The 19,066-nt window shown below is 50.2% G+C and overlaps 2 protein-coding genes across 3 annotated transcripts; one reads left to right on the top strand and one right to left on the bottom strand.

Annotated features, from left to right (window-relative positions):
• Positions 1-667: 667 nt before the first annotated feature.
• rnf6 (ring finger protein (C3H2C3 type) 6) lies at positions 668-4,804 on the bottom strand. Its single transcript, XM_028968784.1, is given in 5 exon segments — positions 668-1,190; positions 1,192-2,623; positions 2,694-2,816; positions 3,510-3,665; positions 4,724-4,804. Coding segments are annotated over 4 exon segments (2,100 nt in total). The 5' UTR covers positions 3,652-3,665; positions 4,724-4,804; the 3' UTR covers positions 668-787.
• Positions 4,805-5,900: 1,096 nt separating this feature from the next.
• cdk8 (cyclin dependent kinase 8) lies at positions 5,901-17,258 on the top strand. Of its 2 annotated transcripts, XM_028970519.1 has the most exons (14): positions 5,901-6,128; positions 6,222-6,451; positions 8,316-8,391; positions 10,742-10,852; positions 10,934-11,074; positions 12,570-12,627; positions 12,725-12,856; positions 13,448-13,591; positions 14,062-14,131; positions 14,223-14,295; positions 14,575-14,672; positions 14,781-14,859; positions 14,950-15,108; positions 16,120-17,258. In XM_028970519.1, the coding sequence occupies exons 2-14, from the start codon at positions 6,324-6,326 to the stop codon at positions 16,243-16,245; spliced, it is 1,395 nt and encodes a 464-aa protein (XP_028826352.1). In that variant the 5' UTR covers positions 5,901-6,128; positions 6,222-6,323; the 3' UTR covers positions 16,246-17,258. The 2 variants fall into 2 exon arrangements, with proteins under 2 accessions (XP_028826352.1, XP_028826350.1); XM_028970517.1 differs by having other exon boundaries at positions 5,901-6,451.
• Positions 17,259-19,066: the final 1,808 nt, after the last annotated feature.

The raw sequence follows: 19,066 nt of genomic DNA on the forward strand, positions 1-19,066 counted from the left end.
TTGTTCGTGGGGGCAGGATAATGAACTCTTTAGTGTAAATGGCACACCGTAACAGGTGTCGAGACTCCACCTGTTCCACGTACATTCTCTGGCTGATGCCACATTTAAGCCCTACTCTTTAACCCGAACAGGCCAGGTCTGCTTAAGCAATGGTATTGTGTGTGGTCCACCACGCATTAGCCTTGAGGAGACAGGAACAATAAAGACCACACCTCATGAAAATTAGCAGATACAACGGGGCAGCTCAAATCCAGCTTTGATTGAAAATGCAATAAAAAAAAAAAAAAAAAAAAAAAAAACTTTTCCAAAGAAATCTTTTTTTTTTTTTTTTTAAATGAAGGATTTAGGTAAGCGCTTAAAACATGAAGATCCTGCAAATTAGCGGAGTCAGTCAGGCGACCACTTTCATACCCATCACACGAACGTCTATATTATATATTTACAGGTCTGAGTGCCGGTCGGCGGACCGCGTGAGGAGTGACGGTGATATGGATTAGCGACTGTTAGCGTAGCTCCACAGGCATTACGTCGTGCGCGACCCCCCCGCTCCCCCAAAGCCTGACGACAAGGTCACAGAGAAGAAACGAAAGAAAAGCGCCGAGGGGGGGGCGGTAAAAACACGAGAATTCTAAAAAAATAAAGCTTTGTTAATTCTCTGCATTTATACGGCCTTTTTTTTTTTTTTTTTTTTTTCCCTCTTTCTACCTTCAGCTCAAATACAACGGATCTCACCGGATGAAAACACGGAAGGAAGCGCTATGTACAGGAGGACGGCCCCGCGCCGGGGTCAGTCGTGGTGGCCGGACAGGATGGGCTGCCGGCAGATGGGGCAGGTGTTGTTCTCCGAGAGCCAGCGGTCTATGCAGTGGACGTGGAACTCGTGGGCGCACGGCAGGCGGCGCAGCTTGTTGCCCTGGGCGTACTCGTTGATGCAGACGCTGCAGGCGCGGCCGGCCTCGCCCTCCAGGCTGGCCTGGCCGTAGGTGCGCGTTGCCAGATTGTCGATCTGCTCTTTGGTGAGGCCGCGCGGGTGGTCCTCGTCCTCCTCGTCGTTGAGCAGGAAGAAGTGCGCCAGCCGCAGGATCGGCAGCGTGCCGTTCTCCACCAGGTTGTTGGTGTCCCTGCTGGTGGGCCGGCCCTCGCCGGGCGCCGCGGCCGTCCCGGTTCTGCCGCCCTGCCGGGCCTGCCCTCCGCCGTCCCCGTCCCTCGCCCTCGGCCGGTCCGTGCCTCTCGGCGTCGGCGGCTGCCCCGCCCCCGTCCCCGGCGTGACCGCGATGAGGCGGCGCGGCGTTCCCGCCGGCTCCGGTGTCGAGTCCGGCGACGGCTCCGCCCCGGTTCTCCGAGTCGGCTTCGGTCTCCATGAGGGAGCTGAGCTCGCCGAAGCCGGTCATGATCTGCCGCAGTATGGAGCGCAGCGCGGTGGAGCTGGGCTCGCCGAGGCCCGTCTCGGAGATGCGGCGCAGCGGGATGCGGATGGTGCTGACGTAGGTGCGGATGCCGGCGCGCTCGGAGCGGGAGATGGTGCGGCGGAAGCCGCCGCTGTCGCTCTCGAAGGTCACGGTGTTCTCGGCGGCGCGGGCCCGCGAGCGCGTGCGACTGGCGATGCTGTCCCGGTCCCGGTTCTCTCCCGGCCGAATCCGGCGCACCTGCAGGTCCAGCATGATGGTGGGGTGGCGCCGCACTCCCCCGCCGCCGGCCCCGCCCCCCGCGACTCCGGAGGCGTGCGACTCCGCGGCCTCGGCGGCAGTCCCGTCGCCCGCGGGCGCCGCCGGTTCCGCCGCGGCTCCTTCCACGTCACCGGCGGCTTCGCCTTCTGCCCCGCCGGCCCCAGGAGAGTTAGCACTAGCGCCGGCGCCGCCGGCCTCCGCAGCAGGGCCGGGGGCGGGGCTTCGTTGCACGGGGGAGCGGCTCCGCCGAGACGTCCGGGAGAGCCCGCCTCCGGCGAGCAGCCGGCGCACGCGGCCGCGTGGTCGAGTCCTGCTGCCGCGCGACTCGCAGCTCGGCGCCCCGCCCGCGGGGCTCGGAGGCGCCGGCGCCCCCTGCTGTCCCTCTCCGGCGTCCGGGGAGGCGGGGCGCGCGCGGTCGCTCGCCGCGCCGGCGTCCGGGGCCGCCGCGTTGTGGGAGGAGAGGGGGGGTTGGAGAGGAGGCGGAGCCGTGGGCTGGGCGGCCGCGTTCCTTCTGAGCGGCGTGGGGGGTGACGGAGGTGCCGGCGGCGCCGGTCGCGGGGGGGCGGTGCCGCTGCGCGTGCGGCGGGCCTGCGCCCTCCTGCCAAGCGCCGGACGGCCCTGGTTGGGGTACGGCGAGGGCCTTTGACTCGGGTACGGGGCAGGTCTGCTGGACGCGTACGAGCCTGTGCGTAAGGAACCCGGCGGCGCCGGCGGCGCCTGCAGATCGGCGGCGTCGGGCCCATCGTTGTGCTCGCCGGGTTCCGGCTGCTCGTGGTTGATGTTGATCTCGAGGCTGAAGCGGAACTCGCCGCTGTTCGGGTTGGTGCGGCTGACCGCACGCCACGTCTGGTTGCCGCTCTGGCCGCTGCGGGTGGCGTTGCCCGTGCGGCGGAACGTGTTCAGCCACTCGAGCAGCGAGTCTCCGTTGGACGTCTCGGCGCCAGCCTCTGGAGTCCCTGCGCACGGAACGAGAACCGGTAAGGTTCCGGTCGGCCCCGCGGCCCACGTTAATAAACCTCTACTCACCGCTGCTGCCTTCTTCCTCTCCTGCGTCGCTGCCCTCAGGGCGCGGCTCGGCGCGCGGCTGGGCGGACACCTGCTCCTTCGCCCCGTCCAGGCGCTGCCGCAGCTCCTCTGCTGTCACCTCGCCTGAGCATTAGAGACAAGCGTCACGCGAGCGCTTTGGTGACAAGGTGGCAGTAGTGGCCTAGTGGGTAACACACTCGCCTATGAGCCAGAAGACCCAGGTTCAAGCCCCACTTACTACCATCGTGTCCCTGAGCAGGACTCTGTCTCCAGGGGGGGACTGTCCCTGTCACTACTGATTGTAAGTCGCTCTGGATAAGGGCGTCTGGTAAACGCCGTAAATGTTCTGAAGTCTCTTCAATGGCTGCCTGTTCGCTCCAGGATAGATTACAATGTCCTATTTTGTCACTCACTGGACAGGCACCCGAATATATATCAGACATGCTTCATCAAGGTGGCACAGGTCCCCTGACACTGGCCTCTTAATAATTCCTCAAGCATGGGCAGGCACCTGTTAGGGTGGTCGTGGCCTAGTGGGGTAACACACTCGCCTGTGAACCAGAAGACCCAGGTTCAAAACCCACTTACTACCATCGTGTCCCTGAGCAAGACACTTAACCCTGAGTGTCTCCAGGGGGGGGACTGTCCCTGTAACTACTGATTGTAAGTCGCTCTGGATAAGGGCGTCTGATAAATGCTGTAAATGTAAATGTGATGGAGGATCCAAATACTGGTCCAGAGTGTTACTGGCAACCCTATCGCGGGTGCGAGCACTTAGTACAGTGTTATTACATTATTACCCCAGTCGGGACTCACCAGGAGTACCAAGTAGGTTACTGTCCCTCATCAGCCGATACTCCTCCTCGCTCAGCTCGTTGATGAAGTGATAGTACGCCTCCTCCCTCCGGAGACGCTCGGCCTGCCGGCGTCGCTCGTCTCGCCCGCCGGGAGGGTCCATCGCTGTGCGAACCGCTGCTTAACGTAAAGGGAAGGGTCCGGTCACAACCGAGAACCTCGTCTTCGAGTATAAAAAGGCACCACCGTGGTCACAGGGTGTTTTTTCTTTTTTTTTTTTCTTTTTTTAAACGGAGCCACTGTAGTCTTTACACCATACATTTTTTTTATTATTATTTTTAAACTCAATAAAAAAGAAAGAAAGAAAGCAAGCAAGCAAGCTATTACTTGAGACTCGGTGCAGGAATCAACACACAGCCAGGCCCGACAAGCGAGGCTGTGCTGAACATGGAGCCACTTCGCGTGTTGACGTTTCACGAAACGCGATTAAAACGAACGGCGTGAAAACGCGGCGACGCCGACTAAGTGGCACGGCGTGGAAACGATCTCACGTTAGCCGCCACACAGCCATCTTCTCTTGGAAAGGCTCTGCACACAAAATGAATGCCAGTAAGCCGCATCTTGGGTCCTTCAAACGCGCGTAAAACCGGGTGTCGCGCAGCGGCGGCCGCCGGTGAGCGACGGAGGCCGGGACGGCGGCGGGGCGTCACGTCTTTCCAGGCGATGTCACCAATTCACAGCGGATCATACAGTAGGCCATGACGAGGAGCGTAGAGCGGTGGGCGACACGGACCCGACGGTGTCACCCGAGCCGACCAATGAGCGAGCCGGGAATCGCGACGGACACGCCGGGCGGCCACTCGCACGCCGCCGGAGGCGGGACTTGACGGGAGAAAAGTCGGGCACCATGCTACCTTGCGTGCTCATCGGCCAGACAATAAAGAAGTGTTGTTTTGGCATCACGCCGTGGCTGATCAGATCGAATCGCGTCCCCGCCCGTCCGACGTTGGGACGCGACGCCACGCAGGGACGAGCTGTCATTCCGCACGCGCGGCGCATTTGTTGGTGTCAATGGCTAGGTGGCTACGCGCTAATGAAACGTTTCGACCAACGGTTAACAATATCCAAAGAGTCGCAATCTTTATGAAACACCACGGGGGAGGCAACTCGCGTCGGCGCTGGTTTTGGCCGCCACCCGTGGGCCGTGACAACGTCACGAGGAGCCACTACAGTACCTGAAACAGCAGCTGTAATATGGACGGGCCAAGCTCCCTCTCCGCTCTGATTATAACGTCGCTAAGATGGGACCAGTGGTGTCACACGCCGATCGTCCTGTGTGCAACTTTCCCGGCGATTTCCGTTCCCACCTTCCCGGCTGACGCAAACTCGTCTGATGCCAAGCAATTCCGGGTTTAAGCGTTTCCACATACTCGGTTCTTTCCTTACAACAACAAACAGCAGCAGATGGTGTTTATCGGCTTTCATTTTTCCACCTTGCAAACGTGTGGCGCAGATGTATAAACATATATTTATTTTAAGATGAAATATTTTGCACCGAGTATGTCGTACTTTCTCGAGAGTACCTACACTGATGCACTGTTTCTAGTCAAAACCGCATAAACTGTGTGAATTTGTATTTTGCACAATGTGAAATCTTGTTTTCGGTTTACTCTGCCAAATGAATTATTTTATTTAAAACACATATATAAAGTTTTTATATTTATAAAGTAAATCGAGCAAATCGTATAAATAGTTAAAATGCACGTGGTACTGATACGACTTGACGCTACTATTAGCAACCCGAACAAACACACTTTTATTAACAAGAACGACGATTTACACAGTACTTCCGGATTAAGTCACGTTGTATTACCGGAGGACCTGATTGGTTAAAAATAGAATAGCAATCGTTAAAAAAAAATATAAGAAGTCTTTGAAATTATACACACGAACATTTCTAAATACACGTAGTTAAAATTTCACGCCTGCTTTAAAATAGTGTTACGTCGTGTTAATCATATTGATGCTAACGATTTTGATTTTTTAAATACTTTCCAACAGAACAATTTCTTGGACAAAGACAATTTCAACAGCTCTGACAAATGCAGACATGGTTGCAGATGTTTAAGTTATTACTTCTGTTCTTGCTCTTAATTTGGGCAGAAATGAAATAAATAATGCTGTGTGATAAATGTTCGTAAATGTGCTAAGCACACATTGTTTATGGAATATATATGCTGTATTTTAAGAAAACATATATTTATACTTTATATTTAAGAAAAACAATCCCTTGTTCATCTTTGTGTTTGGTTTTTGGACTGGAAGTTAAGGCAGAGTCGTCGATCTTGCCCTGCGAGTGTCTGTTCTGCCGCCCCACACCCGCTTCTGCTGCGCCGCCGTTCGTCGCGCCAGCGGCTTTAGCGACGTTTTTGCGACACTGCCGTGCGTGGACGCTCAACTCTCCAGAGTGAGGTACCGGCGGAGAGGCGCAGTTAGCGGCGAAAGGGATAAATAAAACCCGAATAACGCGCTAACAGGCGAGGGAGGCGCAATCCGAGGCCCCGCCGGTGCCGTCGTGCCGCCGCGCCTTTCGCCCCGTTTCCGCGAAGACGGCCAGTAAATGAGGGACCGCGGTGTGCGGTAGGAGCAGCGCCAGGGCAGGCAATTCGTTTTTCTAAGCCGTTCTGGCGAAGTAAGTTGCCTCCTTTTTTTTTTTTTTTTTTTGTTGTTGAGGAAGCGCACGCACGCACGCTCGCACGCACGCACGCACGCCGAGAGGACGCGACGCGACGCGACGGGAAGCGGGGCCGCGCTGCGCGTGGCCGCGGGGGAAACATGGACTATGACTTCAAAGTGAAGCTGACCGGGGAGCGAGAGCGGGTGGAGGACCTGTTCGAGTACGAGGGCTGCAAAGTCGGCCGCGGGACGTACGGGCACGTGTACAAGGCGAAGAGGAAAGATGGGTGAGTCGGGGCCTCGTACACACACACACACACACACACACACACACGTTCCCAGCTTGTGACGACCTCCTTGCCTCTCTGTCAGGCTGGCAGTGGCCTAGCGGGTAACACACCCGAAGACCCGGGTTCAGATCCCACTTACTACCACTGTGTCCCTGAGCAAGACACTTAACCCTAAGTTGCTCCAGGGGGGGGGGACTGTCCCTGTAACTTCTGGTTGGAAGTCGCTCTGGATAAGGGCGTCTGGTAAATGACGTAAATGTGTGTGTGAGGTGTCGCGGCGGTGACAGGTGAGTGACGGCGTCCTCCTCTTGTAAGATAAGATTAGATAAGATAAACCTTTATTAGTCCCACAAGTGGGACATTTGCACTGTCACAGCAGAAAGTGGATAGAACAAATGTAAGAGCAGCGAAAATTAAAAAACTATACAGCAATAAAGTATAAAATGTACACCATACAATCTAAGCCACACCGGGACAATTTCTCCTCCAACATGGCGAAGCTGCTGATAAATCTGCAATGAACTTAAATGTAGACGTGTATGCAGAGCAAATAAAATACACATGCAAACCTCTGGAATGTAAATTTAAACAAACAATTAAATATGAATTTAATTAACAGTGGGTATAAATTGTTCACCTAATAAGGTCTTTGAATTTCGATTAAAATATAATTGCTCTATTGATTAATACGAAAGTGAAGTGTTACACTGCAGCACAGCACACGGTGACACAACAAAAATGTGTCCTCTGCATTTAACCCATCACCCTGAGTGTGGGGGGACGGTACTTTGCTTAGTGGCAGATCGGTATTCGAACCGGCAACCTTCTGATTACGGGGCCGCTGCCTTAACCGCTAGGCCACCACTGCCCTATATGACAAACATTTTACACAGAAACAAGCCCACAAATTTACATTTATATCCAGAGCTACTCCCAATCAGCAGTTAAAGGGACGGGATCTCTGGAGTGTCCTGCTCAGGGACACGGACCTGTGACTTCGTGGTCTTCCGGTTCATAGGCTACTACCACCCTACTCAAGGAATACGAGAAAAAAGAAAGTACATAAATTTATTTAATTTTTTTTTGTCTTTTTTTTTTTTTTGACTGATTTCTGGCACATCACCAGTCTTTAAGTTTTACATTTTACATTTACAGCATTTATCAGACGCCCTTATCCAGAGCGACTTACAATCAGTAGTTACAGGGACAGTCCCCCCCTGGAGACACTCAGGGTTAAGTGTCTTGCTCAGGGACACGATGGTAGTAAGCGGGATTTTAACCTGGGTCTTCTGGTTCATAGGCGAGTGTGTTACCCACTAGGCCACTACCACCCTACTTTTTTTGTGATTATGCTGTGATCTTGTATGAATCATCGTAATGTAAATTAACCCAGAACTCTGTATCTCGGTCTGAGCCGACTGTACGTGAGTTCCGGCTCGGTTTTCTCACCCAGCGAGTGACGCGGCGCAAAGTTTGGCCGTTACCGTCCAGACACGCCGGCGGCCGGAAGCCTACTTTCACAAATCCTAAGCGTTTAAAGATGTTTTGTGCACCGAATGCGTTTTTTTTTTTTTTTTTTAACGAGTGTTTAAAACCTCCAGGAGTTGGTCTGAGCCGGAGGAGGCGCAAAAACCCACTTTTATGGGACGGTGTGGGACGCCCATCTGTGTGGGTTTTGGCCCGCGGTGCCTCGCCGCTGTTGACCTGCCAGACGGTCCTGATTTAACCTTCCTGCCGACCGTTGTTGGCGGGGCTGTTGTGTAACCCAGTGAATGGGACTGGGGGGGGGGGGGGGGTGCAGTGATGTTGTACTAATGGCCTCCCTCCCTCCCTCTCTCCCTCCCTCCCTCGCTGTTTGTAGGAAGGATGATAAAGACTATGCCCTGAAGCAGATCGAAGGCACGGGAATCTCCATGTCTGCTTGCAGAGAGATTGCAGTAAGTGTGTTCCTGCTACATTATTAAAGTTATTATTGCATTTCAACATGTATATAACGTACAGGCCAAAAGTTTGGACACCTTCTCATTCGATGTGTTTTCTTTATCTTTATGACCATTTACGTTGGTAGATTCTCACTGAAGGCATCAAAACTATGAATGAACACATGTGGAGTTCTGTACTTAACAAAAAAAAAAGGTGAAATAAGTGAAAGCATGTTTTATATTCTAGTTTCTTTGCTCTGATTACTGCTTTGCACACTCTTGGCATTCTCTCGATGAGCTTCAAGAGGTCGTCACCTGAAATGCTTCTCCAACAGTCTTGAAGGAGTTCCCAGAGGTGTTTAGCACTTGTTGGTCCAGCTCACCCCAAACCATCTGGATTGGGTTCAGGTCCGGTGACCGTGGAGGCCTTTGTTAAGATCAACACAGTGAAAGTGAAGTGATTGTCACTGTGCTACACTGCAGCACAGCACACGGTGACCCAACGAAACGTGTCCTCTGCTTTTAACCCTTAGTGAGCAGTGTGTGGGGACGGTGCTTTGCTCAGTGGCACCTTGGCGGCTCAGGATTAGCTTAACTTCTAGGCCACCGCTGCCCCATAGGCGGGGATATGAAATAACACCTCTGAGGCTGCGAGTTCGATTCCCGGCTTGGACCTTGTGTGTGTGGAGTTTGCATGCTCCCCCCATGCTGCCACCGGCTTCAACTGGGTTCTCCGGTCTCTCCAGGCGTGTGCACTAGGTGGATTGATGACTCTGAATCGTCCATAGGTGTGAGTGAGTGCTGTGTGTGTGTGTGTGTGTGTCTGCACCCCATGGGCCAGTTTCCCAGGATGGGTTCTGGCAGCCGTTACCCTGAGGAACAGTACTAAGTGTTTAAGGATGCTGAGTGAGTGGGTGGGTGGGTGAGTGAGTGACAATAAAAAGGGTGTGTGTGTGTGTGTGTGTGTGTGTGTGTGTGTGTGTGTGTGTGGGGTGGGGGGGGTCTTGTTAAATGCAGTGAAATGGACTCTTTGTAGCAGTGATCCAGCTTTCCAGTGTGTGTTTGTATATGCATATTCAGTTGAATCGTGCTTTGCTTCGTCGACCAAGACACCCTTAAATTCTTGCAGGGGGATGATTTGACGATCACAACGCTAGTACCATTTTAATCAGATCATTCGCTACGCGAGCGCTTTTGAACGTCTGGAGATCATGTCGTAGGTTAGTTAATGTTTGGCTTGTATGGTGCAGTTGGAATTTCTGACATGCACCCAGTGCGGATGGCCACATTTCAAACCACCTTATTTTACTTCTTCTGGGGTCCTGTGTCATGTTCCTCAGCTTGTTGTTATTAACGCCTTCGCCGCTGTCAGTGAGCGAAGACGCGCTGAATAAATTTACATTTATTATTCACTATTTCCCTGTCTACACCATCGCCTTCAGTCTGGTTCAAGTCGCGTGTTTCATTCGCATTGATTAATCTGTGAATTACTAAGCTCTGTATGATCATGAATGGGGTGATTGCTCTCATTGTATTAACCCTTGTGGGTCTGTGGGACCAATTTCAACTACTACCAAAACACACATATTGCCAATTATGATTTAAACCTGAGATTTCTTGACATAGAATATGTACTATAACATAGCATTCTAAATATTTTTCTTTTTACACACACACACACACACACACACATATATGTGTGTGTGTGTGTGTGTGTGTATATAATTGTCATTGTGAAATGCTGCAGCACAGCACACGGTGCACACAACGAAGCAGGTCCTCTGCTTTTAACCATCACCCCGGGTGACGGTTTAAATTGTTCTGTGCACCGCGTGGGGACAGTGCTTTTGCTCAGCGACACCTTATACACCCGTATACTGCTAGTCATATATGTTCCGAAGCAAATACACAATCCATTCAAAATTGAAGAATGTTTGTAGACTAGAGGGTTGAGATTGTGGAGCCACTGGTATAACAAAGCGTCTGATGCAGGTGAGACATGACGGAACGAATCACGTCAAGACATTTCGACAAACTAGCATGAGGGTGTAGCACAACACAGACGTTGTTCTCGGGTGTCCTCAATGTCTGATTGGGAAGCTTTCAGTTTGCACAGGTTCCGAACCAGGAACCTGCTGAGGATTCTCTGGATGGTTCTCCAGCAGAAGGTGGTGAGAATGGGGGTGGTGAAGAGGAGGCCTACTTGGTGTTTTGAGTCTCTGTGGCAGGAACCAGCGGCCTTCGTGCCAGGCCGCGGTTCGAACCGTTGCAAATGAAACGCGCGGCACATATAATTTTAGAACGCTATAAAACCTGCACGATGTGTGTGATGTGGCATCGAATAACTGGCGTGTCTCGATTTCAGCTGCTGCGGGAACTGAAACACCCGAATGTCATTTCACTGCAGAAGGTTTTCCTCTCACACGCCGACCGCAAAGTCTGGCTGCTGTTCGATTACGCCGAGCACGACCTCTGGGTAATTAACATTCCTTCCGTATTTCACGTGCGCTCGTTCCCGCGCTCACGCCTGATACCGGTCTCACCATCCTGCATGCAGCACATCATTAAGTTCCACAGAGCCTCCAAGGCCAATAAGAAGCCGCTGCAGCTGCCACGAGGGATGGTCAAGTCTTTACTCTACCAGATTCTGGATGGGATCCACTATCTGCACGCCAACTGGGTCCTGCACAGAGACCTGGTGAGTCACAATCAAACTTTACATTGGGTCAGTTTACCAGAGGAGTAGTACGCAAGCTACCACACAGAGCTACTCAATTCCCGCTGAAAATATCCTGAAAATGTAAGGGCGGGCCATTTATATGGATACACCTTAATAAAATGGGAATGGTTGGTGACATTGAACACATTTTATAAGTAGTCAGAAACTTGTAAATAACTCATGAAAGAATAAAGTTACGTTAAAACCATTGTTTTTCTTGTGAAATTACCAATAAATTTGATGTCACATGACCCTCTTCCAAGATGTCCGACTTCAAAATGGCCACTATGGTCACCACCCATCTTGAAAAGTTTGCCCCCTCACATACACTAATGTGCCACAAACAAGACGTTAATATCACCAACCATCCCCATTTTATTAAGGTGTATCCATATAAATGGCCCACCCTGTATATTAATCAACCATGACACAAGACTATGGTTGTATGATGTCCATGATTGACATTTTTATATACATATATTAAATTTGTTTACTTATTGTTATTGTATACAGACTTTACAGCTTCAGAAGTCAAAATGAATTCTCTAATCTCTTCGAGCATGCGATCAGGGGATGCCAAACCAGCTGAATATTCCCCAAATAGTGGCAAGGCCAGGCGACCTTCAGAAACTGTGGTCTGGATGGAGTATAAAGCTTGGGCACTACTTTCAAACTGGTGCTAAGCGGGGGGCTTGATTTCTGCTGTAAGGATTTAAATAAATGAACAGATTATTTCTGGATGACCGAAATAATGTCACACTATCAAAAAGTACATTTATCTTGCAGATTGACACCAAATGTAACAGCGCCTGACCTTACACTAGCGAACGAGGCTGGTGTATGTTTGAGTTGTGGTAGATGGTTGCAGACATTGAAGTCAGTCTGTAGGCAAATTTTTGGAAATGAAATGAAATTTCCCTTTTAACAGAGCCAGAGAAACAATGATCTCACGCGTCCAGTAAATTGTTGAGTTTGAATTGCAAACTGCAGCTTCTACACAAACACAAGGAAGATTAAAGTGGCTTTAATTAATCATGCTACGTGGCGTTCTTTGCTCATTTTGGCATTATGTTTATTTGTTAGTGTGGCTAGCTGTGCCAGAATGTCTTCTGTGGGAACTTTGTTGGACTTGTTCAATTTTGCTAATGTACTCCATCGGCCTAATGAGCAACAAATGCCGACCCCGGAGGCGGTGCCGCATTAGCAGGGTAAGCAGTCGGCCTCCAGGAACACAACGTAATGCATCATGGTGGATGACGTGTAATTCAGAGGCGCATTAAAAGATTAAGTAGGAGTTGATAAAAGCGTATTTTAACTTCTCGTCGTCTGAGTGGTTGAATGTTTCAGGAAACTGAGCCCAGATTGGTTCCTGTGTTTTTAATTTTCTAACAGTGGCCCTTTTTTTCTCTCTCTCTCTCTCTCTGAATGAGTGCAGTTTGATTTATTTGTGTGACCTTTTTATTTTTCCCTTCAGAAACCAGCCAATATATTGGTAATGGGAGAGGGTCCAGAACGAGGCCGTGTGAAAATCGGTATGTCCAGAACCGTTTTTGTGCTCTAGTATTCACATCATATTGAGTGTCGGTTTTATGAGATTTTCTTTGTGTGTGTGTGTGTGTGTGTGTGCAGCGGATATGGGGTTTGCCCGGCTCTTTAACTCACCACTGAAGCCTTTAGCAGATTTGGACCCTGTGGTTGTCACGTTCTGGTACCGGGCACCAGAACTGCTGCTGGGGGCCAGGCACTACACCAAAGCCATCGGTGAAGACCACCTCCCTGTTTTCCCCCTGACGCCCCGGATAGGAGCAGCAGGGCTCAACTCGGCACCACACAGTCCAACCGTTCTGCTTTTCAGAACAACACTCTGCCTGCCTGTCACTGTCTTGGCCTGTGGCGGAAACCTCATGAGCAGAAATCGATGAAAGGGATAAAGCGATGTCCACTGCACTGTGCTTAGCCCTGCATGGATTGGGTTGGCAGGAATATAAAATAATATATGTGAAGAAAATAATGACCCCCAAATCGTTGTGGGGCTTATTTAGAGGCGTCACATGAATGGAAAAATGTAATGGAAATGCAAACTGGTGCGAACTACTGCTTCTGTAACCAGAAGTCTGTCTGCTCTGCATTAACAAAAATTAAAAACTAAACTTGAAAAGACGTACTACAATTAGAAACTAAAGTCTGCCAATATAGTGAGAAAATGGTAGAAAATATGATTTGTCAAATGCTTGAAAATCTAGTGAATTTAGTTCTCATTTTTTAAGTCTCTTTTCTTCAAAGTTCTACCCTCTGTTTGTCACTGAGTGTTTTCTCTCTCTCTCTCTCCCTCTCTCCTGCTTTTAATTGCAGATATCTGGGCGATTGGCTGTATTTTTGCGGAGCTATTGACGTCAGAGCCCATATTCCACTGTCGACAGGAGGACATTAAAACCAGTAACCCATATCACCATGACCAGCTGGACCGCATCTTCAACGTCATGGGCTTCCCTGCAGGTCTCCTTCTCGGTTTCACTGCCACCGCATGCTTTATGGGGGGGGAGTTAATACTGTACCTTTAAACGTATGTGATGTTTATGGCGTTGGGGGGAAAAAAAAACAGGGTAATGTCAGTGATTGCAGCTTGCAGGCAGCAACATTTATTAGTGCAAGAAAAAATGAAGGGCATCCTTCTTTCCAAATGAGCTGTTGTCATTTGACAGATTACCTTAGCATTTAAATATATTATGACATGGTCCCAGCAGCAGTGTTATTATAGTGCAATATTTGTGAAACGGCAGAAGTGTCAGCATAAAGGTTACCTTGGTAATGTTGTGCCTGTAATTCGTAAGGTTACAACATATCTGCGCAACACTTAGCGATAAATAAAGGGACATGATGTTGTAACTAGGCCCTTGTTGAGAGTCATTTGAATTGAACAGTCAATTTACAGACAGCGGTGTAATGAACATGGACATGCTTTGTAGATAAGGACTGGGAGGATATAAAGAAGATGCCAGAGCACTCAACGCTGATGAAAGACTTCAGAAGGAACACGTGAGTCCTGTCTCCCATGACAATGCTCCATGTAGTGTTTCCTTCCAACAGATTTTTTTAAGATGTTGTTGTTATTTCTGTCTCGTCCCAGATACACTAATTGCAGCCTTATAAAGTACATGGAGAAGCATAAAGTGAAACCTGACAGCAAAGCATTCCATTTGGTGAGTGTCAGACACGGCGATGGGCCTATTTATTTTTCACACTGAATAGTGTAACACTCACATTTGCTCTATTATAATTCTATTTGTTTGATTTAATGATTGACACCCCCTTACTGCAAGCTGTTTTTTTTTTTTTTATTATTTCTATGCAATAATGCAATAAAAGTGAAAGGGACCAACCTGGTTTCTGGGCAACACAATGCGCCATGTTGCACACTTGTAGCACAACCCTTCTGCTGTAAAGATGATCCGAGTCAACTGTGGAAACTCTCCCTATAGCTGCAGAAGCTGCTTACTATGGACCCCATCCGCAGGATCACATCTGAGCAAGCCATGCAGGACCCTTATTTCCTGGAGGAGCCCCTGCCAACCTCTGAGTGAGTGGCGCCACTCCAGACTCCGGAAGGTTTTCAGTACATCTTGCCCAGTTGGGGCTGTTGAGGGCGTTTGCATAGTTAATGGTGAAACTGCGCTATCCCCCTCAGTGTGTTTGCCGGCTGCCAGATTCCCTATCCCAAACGAGAATTCCTTTCTGAGGAGGAGCCAGAGGACAAGGCAGATAAGGTAAAGGGCGCGTGCATGCTCAAATCCTCCCAGGGGTCTTTTGGTTTTTGTGAGCCTGGGAATGAATTAAGTAGCGCTGTTACCTTGCAGAAGAACCAGCAGCAACAGCAGGGGAACAACCACACCAATGGGGCGGGGCACACAGGTAACCCTGACAACAGTCATGCTCAGGGTCCGCCCCTGAAGAAGGTGCGGGTGGTCCCACCTACCACTACCTCAAGTGGCCTGATAATGACCTCAGACTACCAGGTACTATCAGCTAACAAGCTTTTTTTGCGGCCTTCAATGCAATTCTTGTAATAAACAAACATTTTTAGCCCCTTTAACTTTTAAAATCACAGTAGCTCATGGCCGCTCGTAGCATTTTGATGTTATACCTTGACAGGTTATGCCTTAGGCTGCATCACCACTGTGGGGCAGTGGTGGCCTACCAGTTAAGGAAGTGACCCCTTAAGTGAAGTGATTGTCACTTGTGATACACAGCGGCACAGCACACGGTGCACACAGTGAAATTTGTCCTCTGCATTTAACCCATCACCCTGAGTGAGCAGTGGGCAGCCATGGCAGGCGCCCGGGGAGCAGTGTGTGGGGACGGTGCTTTGCTCAGTGGCACCTCAGTGGCACCTAGGCAGATCGGGATTCGAACCGGCAACCTTCTGCGTCTGTTGTCGCCATAACAACAGGTTAAGCTTACTAACAACAGTCGGCCGCTGCAGATGTATGCAGTTCTCGCTGTGTCAGTGCTTTTTGACAACACCAATACCCTTATGATATGGTTACTTTTTAGTTTTTGTAGTCACCTTTATTTATCATTCTAAATTAAAGCACTACAACTTCAAAAAGAAATGATGTGTGCATAGTTACAACAATGGTGCCCTTCAATTAATTCAATTAATTTCAATAAACATTAAAGAAAAGGTTCAGCATTTGAAGGATTAACCGAATTGGGCCATTCAGACATGCCCAACACTCTTAAGTGGTGCTGGTCTGTGATTGGTTATCTCGGATCATATCCTCAGTGCAGTACAGTTTATGTTCTCACTTGCAGTGTATTTGGCAGTGGACAGTTTATTAATAATAATAAAATAATATAATTATGAGGAATAATAATATTAAAGTGTGAGTGAGCACGTGCAAAGACATGAAAAAGTTCTTAATCATGAAAGAACTTCATCATTAACTGTTGCATGTGTATGTATGTTTTTAAGGAAGCTGTACGTTTATTACTGATTATCATTATGATTTCAATTCTGTTCACAGCGCTCCAATCCACATGCTGCCTATCAGAACCCAGGACCAAGCACATCACTGCCCCAGAGCAGCATGGGATACTCCTCTACCTCCCAGCAACCTCCGCAGTACTCCCACCAGACCCACCGCTACTGAACACTCGTCCCCCTCCACCCACCCAACCAACCAACCCACCCACCCGCCCGCCCTGTCCTTGCTCCACCCTCTATGTGCCCATATGGGAGAATGTACTGAGGGAGGGGGAAGCATCTGAGTGTCCTGCAGAATCTGGCAGGAACTTCACCACCCATCCAACCCCCCCCGCCCCAGACTCCTCTCCCAACCCATGGGCGCGAACCTTGGCGGCACCTCCACAGCCCAGTACGACATCGTCGGTAAAATAAAACGTTACGAGCATCATTAACAACAGTTTGCCACCAACACAGTAACAAAACAGGCCGCAATTTTTTTTGGTTTATGGCGTGACCATTTACACAAAAGCAAACGAGAATTTACAAAAGCTTGACCTAAAAAAAAGTGGTACGGAACAGCTACACGCGAAACTGAGAGAGGCCTTGTCTGGGGGGGGAATCCCACACCCCAACGCCGACCACCACCAAAGCGCTTTGGCAAACGCTGGAGGTCCTCTTCCAGTTCAAATCCAGCAGTGACGGGGTGTGCGTCCGTCCGTTTGTCTCTGTAGGTCCCCCCTCAAACACTCGCGCGCGCACACACACCACACACACACACACACACACACACACACACACACACACACACACACACACACACACAGGCATTTGCTGGGGACCGGCCCGAATCTGTGCCGAAGCGGCTGCTGCTGTTGCTAAGTGAAGCACGCTGAGGGGATGTGGCGCCCTCTACCGGGTAACACTGGTGCTGGGCTTTATAGAAAGAAAATTTGAAAAGACAAAGAAAGAAACTTGGTTTCGGTAGTTTATAATTTAATACCTTCTCTCTCTCTCTTTTTTTTTTTTTTTTTTTACGTTAGAAGTGGCAAGCAGCTTCCGTTTGTGCGGTGGGTAAAGCCTTAGAATTTAAAACCAATTTGCGTGGACAGATGGAACATGCGTCGTACTGTACTGTATTGTATCGAAATATTTTACATGAAGCAAGTATCCTGACAATAAAAGTGGGAAAACATCACAGCACTTTGCTTCTCGTGTTCCTTAACGCCATGCTCCGTCCCCGTCCCCATCCCTCTACAGGAGATTATTATGCAGCGACACACATGGATGGTTTCATCACAGATTAAGACTAATCTGAGGCCGTCACCCTCCAGAGGAAGACAAACTGTCTTTCTACTGCTCTTCTGATGCTTGGTCATTTTTATCTTGTTAATGGTGGTTGTTCCCGACCTTTCGGTTCCAAATGTCTGCATTGAAAGGTGAGGTCAAATCTCCAGTCCAGACGTTGCTGATGTAAACTACCCTGGTAGATGGAAACGTCTGTTTAATGATGGAATATCTGCGAACATGTAGAGAGGAACTTTATTAGCAACAATTAGTCTTGGGTTCCAATGAAATGCTGTGCTCACTAATGCAAATCTGTCATTTTTGTCGATTATCAGAAACTAATTTTCAATTAGTCCATCTGACTGTGTGGAAGTAAAATAAATATTTTGCGTTCATTCAATGGACTGTTTCAGTTTAATTTGCTCCTCCTTGATCCGTCACCTTATCGTGGTGGAGAAGTTTGAGAGCCTAATGGCGGTGAGACAAAGTACAGTTCAGAAGATCTTTGGTGGAAGGAACAACAAAGGGCCAGTGTACCCGGCCCGGAGGGTTACCGGGGTCCTACCCTGGAGACAGGCCTTGGGTTGGGGCCCAGACACATGGGGCTCATCAAACTGTGGACCCACCACCCACAGGAGGAACATGAAGGGTCCAGTGCAATGTGGATCGTGTGGCAGACCGAGGCGGGAGCTTTGGCGGTCTGATCCCCGGACAAGGAAACTGGCTCTTGGGACTTGGAATGTTACCTCTCTGGCGGGGAAGGAGCTGGAGCTTGTGGAAGAGGTTGAGCGGTACCGGCTAGAAATAGTCGGACTCTCCTCGACACATAGCATTGGCTCTGGAACCCAAGTCCCTGAGAGAGGATGGACACTCTCCTTTGCTCCGGGTGAGAGGCGGAGGGCTGGGGTTGGCCTGTTGTTAGCCCCAGACTCTCAGCCTGTTTGTTGGGGTTTACCCCGGGTGACGAGAGGGTAGCTTCCCTGCGCCTTCTGGTCGGGTAACGGGTCCTGACTGTTGTTTGCGCTTATGCACAAAATAGCAGTACCCACCCTTTTTGGAGTCCCTGAGACGAGTGCTAGATAGTGCTCCGACTGGGGACTCCATTGTCCTGCTGGGGGACTTCAACGCTCACATGGGCAATGACCGCATGACCTAGAGGGGCGTGATTGGGAGCAAAGGCCTTGTTGTTGAGTGTGAAGCGGCTGGGATGACGACCAGCACCTCCAAATCTGAGACCATGGGTCTCGACCGGAAAAGGGTGGCTTGCCAACTCCGGGTCGGGAGAGAGGTCCTGCCTCAAGTGGAGGAGTGAGGGAAGAAGGGAGCAGGAGATCGACAGGCCGATCTGTCGTGGTGAAGAGGGGGCTGAGCCAGAAAGCAAGGCTCTCAATTTAGCGGCCGGTCTACGTCCCAGTCTTCACCTATGGTCATGAGCTTTGGGTTGTGGATACAGGCGGCCGAAATTAGTTTCCTCCGTAGGGTGGCCGGGCGCAGCTTTAGATATAGGGTGAGGAGCTCGGACATTCGGGACATTCTGCTCCTCCACATTCACAGGAGCCAGTTGAGGTGGTTCGGGCATCTGGTCAGGATGCCTCCCTGGGGAGGTGTTTTGGGCATGTCCTGCCGGCAGGAGGCCCCCGGGTCGACCCAGGACACTCTGGAGAAATTATATCTCCAGTCTGGTCTGGGAACGCCTTGGGGTCCTGCCGGAGGTGGCTGGG

The sequence above is a fragment of the Denticeps clupeoides genome, chromosome 2 (genome assembly GCF_900700375.1).
Source record: "Denticeps clupeoides chromosome 2, fDenClu1.1, whole genome shotgun sequence".
In the NCBI taxonomy this organism is placed as follows: domain Eukaryota; kingdom Metazoa; phylum Chordata; class Actinopteri; order Clupeiformes; family Denticipitidae; genus Denticeps; species Denticeps clupeoides.

Excerpts from the sequence above, each read along its gene's own strand:
- cdk8 (XM_028970517.1), top strand. The coding sequence starts at position 6,324 with ATGGACTATGACTTCAAAGTGAAGCTGACCGGGGAGCGAGAGCGGGTG. Across the intron at positions 6,452-8,315 it reads AAGGCGAAGAGGAAAGATGG|GAAGGATGATAAAGACTATG; the intron begins GTGAGTCGGGGC and ends CGCTGTTTGTAG. Across the intron at positions 13,592-14,061 it reads CGTCATGGGCTTCCCTGCAG|ATAAGGACTGGGAGGATATA; the intron begins GTCTCCTTCTCG and ends CATGCTTTGTAG.